General features: G+C 45.3%; 1 protein-coding gene across 1 annotated transcript; it reads left to right on the top strand.

Annotated features, from left to right (window-relative positions):
* The first annotated feature begins 3532 nt into the window (after nt 1-3532).
* On the top strand, nt 3533-6472 carry LOC143106801 (neurofilament medium polypeptide-like). The gene is made up of 3 exons (XM_076271279.1): nt 3533-4552; nt 4874-4998; nt 5350-6472. Exons 1-3 carry the CDS (start codon nt 3533-3535, stop codon nt 6470-6472), a joined length of 2268 nt encoding a protein of 755 aa, XP_076127394.1.
* The last annotated feature ends 1853 nt before the right edge of the window (nt 6473-8325 follow it).

The raw sequence follows: 8325 nt of genomic DNA, 5'->3' as shown, positions 1-8325 counted from the left end.
TGTCGAACTTTACTGCAAATTCAAAACTGGATTACTCTGGAACGGCTAACTGTATAGGGGACTGCTTTACACCTTTGTGTCCAAGGTCTCCTGTTTATTCTGATATATGGTTTGTCATATGTTAAAAGAAGGGTTCGTAAAGTATTCCACCGAGATGAATGGGTAGGGAGATCATGGGACGCAACCTTCAGTAGAATGTATGATTAAATTGAATTATATTATTTACTTTTCTCGCGAACCGTTCAACACAGCAATTATCGGCTAACATCGTTTAAAAGCTGAGAAAAAGCTCTTTCATGTGATACTTTGGATGTCTGTGTGATGAATAGGCTACTTCGCGAGTAGTTCAACTGAGAATGGGTGAATTTGGACGCACTTTCTTTCTTGCGCTGTCACTTTCTCCACTGCGTAAAAGACTAAATTAATTTTATTTAGCACAGGCTAAATAAAAATCGCTAGGCCTATTAGTAGGACGCAAAGCAGAATATTGAAAGAAGGGGGCACCAAGGCCACCGTGGCCTGTAAACCTCTGATTTTCAAAGGGGCCTCACGGCCAACGCAAGGGGCTAGCCGTGAAATTCCTACCCTGCATGGAACTGAATGTTGCTGCACTTTTCACTACAAGGACGAAAATACAGTGTGTGCGTGTGTGTGTGTGTGTGTGCTGCAGAGCTCGCCCTGAGGAGTAGCAGTGTGAGCAGCAGGCTGATTTACACACTGATGAGGGGGGCGGAGCTCCAGCATGAGTCTGCAGGAAAAAGAGTGATGATGTCAGCGCTGCATTTGGCCCCGCTTCACACTGCAGCAAAGCTATAGGTCTAACTCAGCTACACACACACACACACACACACACAGACACACACACACACACACACACACACACACAAACAGACACACAGACACACACACACACACACACACACACACACACACACACAGAGACTCCCTTGTGTGTATTGCATGTGTTTTAGTGGCTACCCACATGTTTTCCTCTGTCGGTGTCCACTCTCCACCCAAATAAATGTTATAATGCCTGACGAAGATCTGTGAAATCTAAACTTATTGCATTTGAATTAAAGTTTATTGGAGCTTCTAATACAGTGTGCAGATATTTCTTTTGATTTTTACCTTGAGGTTGAGGAGAAACATCAATTTAGTCGAGGCATAGAGTCCCCTGCATATCTTCATTAAGTAGTTCAACTTGCAAAATGGCTTGCTTTTGTGCCATTTACGCCCCTGAGGCAAATTTGGCATGGTGAAATTCGTGAGGTGTTGTGTGAAAACCTTCCGTTCTAGATATTTAAACTGCAGATGAGCAGAGCTTTTATTACAATAGTTTATTTCTAAGTGTGTCTGTCTTTCTGTTTACCTACCTGCCTACATGTCTTCTAATCTAATTGTCTGTCGGTCTGCTTGGATATCTGTCTGTCTGTCTGCCTGCCTGTTTGTCTTCTTGGATTTCGTTCTGTCTGTCTGCTGCTGCAACACAAGTAGACAGCTCATTGCTGGTGTTCCCTGTTGTCAGGTGTGGGAGGAAGCGTGGAAATTGTGGTTTCTGCACATCTAGAGGAAGAGCGTCTCTTCAAGTTGCCCCATACAGCAAATCGCAAAGAGAAGGAAAGCTTGCTTTCATTCTGCCTTTCTGTGCCTCAGCAGAATACTCAGCAGAGCCCTCAATGCACTCGTCCTGCCACGCCAACACAGAGCCTGCCAATGCGACCACATCTATGGTGGTGGGCAGTGGAGAGGTCACTGCGTCTATAGGGCTGACTCCCTTTAAAGCAACATCACTTATACCAAGTACAGTAGTCGTTTTCAGGTTAAAAAGGAGAGAGGATTACACTGATTCAAGCACAATTTCTCCCCCAAACCATAACAGAGAAACTTCACTGTGGGAAAGAGATACATTATACCCACTATCTTTTAAAAAAAAATGTAGTATACTCCGTTGTGACAGAGATTTTGTATATTCTTTTGTGATAGAGATTTAGGATACTCTGTTGTGAAAGAGATTTAGTATATATTCTATTGTGAAAAAGATGTAGAGGACAGAGATGTAGTATACTCCATGAGAGAGAGATGTAGTATACTCCATGCAGTGTTTCCTCTAGGATTTTTTTAAGCAGTGGGGGCAGGCCTGTCTCTGCTTCCCCACTGAATACTTCCTGACACCACACACACACTGACACTCACAAACACACACACACACACACACACACACACACACACACACACACACACACACACACACACACACACAAACACACAAACACACACAAACACACAGTCATAAACACATGAGCAACACGATTCTGGGTGTTTCCTCTTCAAAGTTAAACTTATTCACCTCAATGGAGCTGAACCGACCCAAACCTGAACCTATACCAATAAGGCTCACGTCAGTCACTCAAACAACACCTGAACCCTAACTCAGCCTCCCGCAGCCATAACCCACACCTGAACCCCAACAGTATAATATCATCACTGCTGAACCGCTGCACATTGCACAACCTCACTGAAACTAACATCCAGGACACACATAAATTAAATGTATTTCTAGGATGGACTACAGGTCAGATTTACTGTGTTTATGGTTCATTAATAAATTATTAAGTACATCAGTGCGAGTTTTGATATACCATTTTTTTTTTATGTTTTCATGGTCCTCATTATACTCCTCCCATCAATCATTAATGCGATGGGCTATAGGTTGTCCTCTGCCCTGCCTGACCTAAACCATGTGTGCCTCACTGCATAAAGAGACATCTTGAGTAGTATACCCCAGAGCTGGTGTGCTTTTAGCATACAAACCAAAGATTGTAGAACAGACCTCCGCTCTACAATCTTTGATACAAACTGTGTGGTATGTACTGCTACTATCTGATATTCTAAATCAGCACTCCAGACACCCGGTGGGCTTAAAGGCATTCCATTATACAAATGAAATGGCTTAGTATTATTGATCAGAACTAACTAGCTGTCAAGTGTGGGCTCTTTGCTCATTGGAAGTGGGCCATATATGCACATGGAGTCCTCCTTCGTTATTTTGTTTTATTCTGACATTTCTCAGCAGTGAGCTATCATCAGTCTTCTTAGACCCTGTTTCTGTTTCTGGATCATTTCACACCATAAGTAACTCAAAAAATAAATGTATGTGATACATTTTAATTTAGCTACTTTTTTATTTTCTAGTAGCCTACCTGATAAAACAAACATTTTGAAGAGTTGAAAGGGTGACGTGCTTTGAGGTTACTAAGTTACTTCCATTCTCGTATAGGTGCCTAAAGTAGTTTCCAATTCGCACATTAAAAGGCAACCATCAGGAATTGTCTTTATCGCCTCTCCAGCTTGAAAAAACCTGCCCTTCATCACTGTATTGATTTATGTAGACACGCAGCTGCGGCTCTATAAATACAGCGGGGCAGCAGTCCACTGCACTCCCCACACTCACCGCATTCTCACACTCGACATCTGGTCAGGACGCACCGACACACGCACCATCTCCGCAGAGCACGCATACCGGGGCTGCACAATGGATATCTTCGGAGCTCCATCCCGCAGGAGAATGCTCGAGACTCGGAGCATCCGCTCATCCCCACCCGCCAGCCTAAGATCACACTCCTGGTCTCAGAGAAATCCGGGGTCCATGTCCATCTCCTACAAAAGAACTACCAAGGTGCCAGCCAGCAGGGCGTACCCGACCGCGTCCGCCGCAGTGTTCGCCTCGACAGATAGCCTGGAACTCTCATCCGTCGACCACACGCACAACAACGAAAAGGAACAACTTCAAGGGCTGAATGACCGATTCGCCAGCTATATCGATAAAGTCCGGTATCTAGAAGAACAAAACAACCTGCTGGAGACTGAAATCCAAGAACTCCGGCAGAAAAAGTTCACACAGTCACAACATAGTGATGCTTTCGACCAAGAGCTCAGCGAACTCCGCTCCGCGCTCGAGCAACTTCATAGAGAGAAAGCGCAGATCATTATTGATGCCGATAACGTCGAAGACGACATCCACCGTCTCAGAAACCGCTACGAGGATGAAGCCCGCTTTAGAGAAAAAATCGAGATGTCAATCCGGGAAATGAAGAAGGAAAAAGATGACTCGGATCTGATGAAGTTGGATCTAGAGAAAAAAGTTCAGTCCCTCCTGGATGAGGCAGACTTCTTGCGCAGTAACCACGAAGAAGAGGTCGGCGAGCTCCTCGCGCAGCTCCAGGAAGCTCAGGTCCCGGTAGACATGCGGGAGTACAGTAAAACGGACATCACCTCTGCGCTCCGAGAAATACGCGCGCAGCTGGACGGTCTCTCCTCCCAAAACTTGCTGCAGGCGGAAGAGGTGTTCCAGTGCCGCTACGCCAAACTCACGGATGCTGCGGACCAGAACAAGGACGCGATCAAATCTATCCGCGATGAGATTGCAGATTACCGCCGGCAGCTGCAAGTGAAGAACGTGGAACTAGAGGCTCTCCGCGGCACCAAGGAGTCCCTGGAGAGACAGCTGAATGACATCGAAGACCGGCATAACAACGACATGGGCAGCTACCAGGTTAGTTTGGGCTGAGTGAAAATAATTGTAACTTCGACACTTTAACATTTAAATATTTAAACATTTATCGTAAAGCACTATCCTGTTGAAACATTAGGGTAAACAATGTAAGCTGTATATTAAAGTGCACAAAATAAAAAAGTGCAATAAAAATACAATATATGCATATGCATACAATGAAAACAGCATAGACCTCAAGAAAGCAAGAAATAGCCATAGTCATAGTCATTTATTAATTTATGCAGGATGTATAAACAAAACGGAGAGCCCAGTGCTTGTGCCTGTGTTGCTGACGAGACTCTTCTCTTTCCCGTCTCCCAGGAGATGATTCATCAGCTGGAGCGGGAGCTGAAGGGCATGAAGGGTGAGATGGGTCGCCACCTCAGGGAATACCAGGACCTGCTCAACGTCAAGATGGCCCTAGACGCTGAGATCGCAGCCTACAGGTGAATCATGCAGTGCAATGATCATGCAGTGTTTTGACATGTGTTGTATACAGGTGAATCACCCTGCTGAATGATGCAGTGTGTTGACATGTGTTCCTAGAGTGTTCCTGTTGAAATGTTCTAAACCAATGCAGATAAGCCTAGTTTGAAATTCAAAATTAATCAGACTTAAACTAAATGTTCTGCAAAATGTCAAATTTAATGGGGGTTTGTCCCCAAGTTACCATTAGCACAATGTTGTTTTCTGTGTCACCAGGAATGCCTTGGGAATGCATGTTTGTTGCTGTTGAAAGGGTCAATACAGGTCAATCACCCTGCATAGGTGTGATCACACCTCTTGTGTCTCTGTAGGAAACTCCTGGAGGGGGAGGAGACTCGCTTCAGGACATTTGCTGACTCTTTCCCAAGTCCCGCCTTCCCATACCGTCAGCCAATTACCTCCTCCAAAGGAAAGAAAGAAGACAAGGAGGCGGACCTTAACGATGACCTGGCTGCTGTAGCAGAGGAACTTCAGGCCGAGAAGGAGGAGGAGGACGTGGAGGAAGAGGTGGCTGTCTCCAAGGGACCCAAAGTGAGCGCTACTCCCCCTACAGGAGAGGAGGAGGAAGGTGGCGAGGAAAAAGAAGGAGAGGGGGAGAAGGAGGAGGGTGGAGAGGAGGAGGAGGAGGGTGGAGAAGAGGGAGAAGATGATGATGAGGGGGAGGAGGAAGAGTCTGAGATTGAGGAAACAGAACTGAGCAGTACTAAAGCCCAAAAAGCTGGTGCTGAACAAGAGGAGGAGGAAGAGGAGCAGGGAGGAGAAGAAGAGGAGAAAGAGACAGATGAGGGAGGAGAAGAGGAAGGAGGAGAGGAGGAAGAGAAGGCAGATGCTGACGGACAAGAAGAAGAAGACACCAGCAAAGGACCCAAAGAGGAGCAGGAGGAGGAGCAGAAGAGTCCCCACGAGACTCCTGGCAGTCCCAAAGAGGATGACCAGGAGAGGGATCAGAAGAGTCCTCCCAAGTCTCCTGGCAGCCCCAAAGAAGAGGATCAGAAGAGTCCTCCCAAGTCTCCTGTCAGCCCCAAAGAAGAGGAGCAGGAAGAGAAGCTGAAGAGTCCCCCCAAGTCTCCTGGCAGCCCCAAAGAGGAGGAGCAGAAGAGTCCTCCCAAGTCTCCTGGCAGCCCCAAAGAGGAAGAGCAGAAGAGTCCTCCCAAGTCTCCTGGCAGCCCCAAAGAAGAGGAGCAGGAGAGTCCCCCCAAGACTCCTGGCAGCCCCAAAAAGGAGGAGCAGAAGAGTCCTCCCAAGACACCTAGCAGCCCCAAAGAGGAGGAGGTCCTCACCCGCACTGTAGAAACCATCACCAATGGAGACAAGGTAGCGCCCAAGCCTGCCAAGAAGAGCAAGCCAGCAGAGGAGGCCAAAGACGCCAAGCCTGCTGCCAAGAAAGCAGGAAAGACATCCGCTCCAGCCGCTAAAGAAGTGAAGGAAAAGTAAACTGAGAGCAGGGCGAGAGTAAACAAAGTCAAAACCACTAAGACAAGCTACACAGCAAGAGACTATAACTGCATGTAATGCTGAGGATGGTGAGGGAGATTTGGGCAGTGTCAGGGACAGGAGCTATATGAGCGCTAATATGCATGAACACAATAAGACTTCAGAGCTTTCTGGGGAGAGTAGTGAGTGTGCTGAGAGGAGAGTCCAGGAAACATTTCAGGAAGACGCAAATGAAGTCAGAGACAGAGTTAAATTTAGAGATAAATCTGAAAGGTGCAAGCTGTCCATCATGTCCCAAAGGTGCTACTCTTTCAAACGTGTCGGTGACCTCCTGTCTGCTCTGACCCCACTGACCTGCCGGCTGTGCTATGCTGCAGACGCTTCCTGCCTTAATCGCGCCGCAAGCCCGGTGTGCTCAGCTATGAGACATACAAAGACAAACACTGCTGTTTACAACTCCAGAGCAATATGGAAAAAACATTGCCTCAATAAAGCAATACAGATCTTCCCATCGTGGTGTGTATGTGTGTGTGATGGGGAAATATTTGTGTCTACATGTGTTCAGTGACCTTTGGATATCTACTAATTTCTACTAATTCAATTATCATATAACATTGACATTAAACATTTTAGTTGACATAACTCTTATCCTTTAAAAATGTTGATAATTACTCCAGCAAAACGGATTTCTGTAAAGATATAGCTATATAAAGTAAAGTAAAGATAAAGCTATATTTCCCCCTCTGCTGGAGAAGTTGAGCATAATCCTATTTCAAACTGTGGAAAATGGTAATGATAAAGCACATGGATTTGTTTACAAGCTAGCGAAACGGTTAGCATAAGTTTGGCAGAACAATGTGGATGTTACAAGGTAAGAAACACGATTTAAAACGAGTTTCTTGTTTCTCACTTCTCTTACCGGGATGGTAGTCCCAATGTTGCAAGGTTGGTTATCTGTCTGGGGACGCTAGGGGGAACGGGGAATGTCACATTTTCACCGGAACAGGTCATCCAAATGATTTCTAAACGGGTTTATTAAGTTAAAATAGTTGCCAAATTTGGTGTGCTTAAAAGTGAAAAAAAAAAATTGAACTCATTAATTTAGGATGACTCTTACTTACCCTAACTAATCTAGTTTGGCCTCTAGTATTGCCATAAACTGGATATGATATGTCACTCAACACCTGATCTAACCTGACAAATGGCAGACACCATGAACAAATTATACTGATAGATGATATTTACTTTAAAGGAACGCCAACATTTTGGAAAAAAAGCTTAGCCACTGTCTCCGCCACAGTTAGATAAGATGCATACCCTTCTCGTCTCTGTGCGTGCAGTAAGTCAGTCTGAAGCACCCAGTTAGCATAGCTTAGCACAGTTCATTGAGGTGGGCAGTTCCAACTACCCAAAAGTGATAAAGTGATCGCACTATAACTTTTGGGGAGATGGTGAATAAGCTAATTTCCCAATTAGTTGGCGTGTTCCTTTAAGGCTACTGTGTGGTTAAATGATAAAGTTTACAACATAGAGCCAGTATATTGCTGTAATGAATGTCAGTGAAGTACCTAGTTTTAGAGGTTATGGGCAAATGCCACTTTCTTGCTTTAATGATTATTAGGCTGTTAGACTTCCAATAGTAGCCTACAAAATGCTGCAGTCAGACTCCTAACAGGCACTAAGAAGAGAGAACACATCACACCTGTCATGGCTCAGTAAAGTTTATTTTTTTAAAGGCCTTAATGGACTGAGCCAGCAACACAAAATTGGCACTCCTCACTTTCCCACATGCCACTCCGGTTGAGAACCACAGACATGGGGACCCTTTTGTATTTTTCCATCACATCTTTAGA

The sequence above is a fragment of the Alosa pseudoharengus genome, unplaced genomic scaffold, assembly GCF_046254945.1.
Source record: "Alosa pseudoharengus isolate Yale_2024_CS ecotype anadromous, Long Island Sound unplaced genomic scaffold, YU_APseudo_1.1 YU_APseudo_1.1_scf_6, whole genome shotgun sequence".
Taxonomy (NCBI): domain Eukaryota; kingdom Metazoa; phylum Chordata; class Actinopteri; order Clupeiformes; family Clupeidae; genus Alosa; species Alosa pseudoharengus.
Note: the sequence above shows the minus strand (reverse complement) of the source record. Positions and strands in the feature narration are given on the sequence as shown.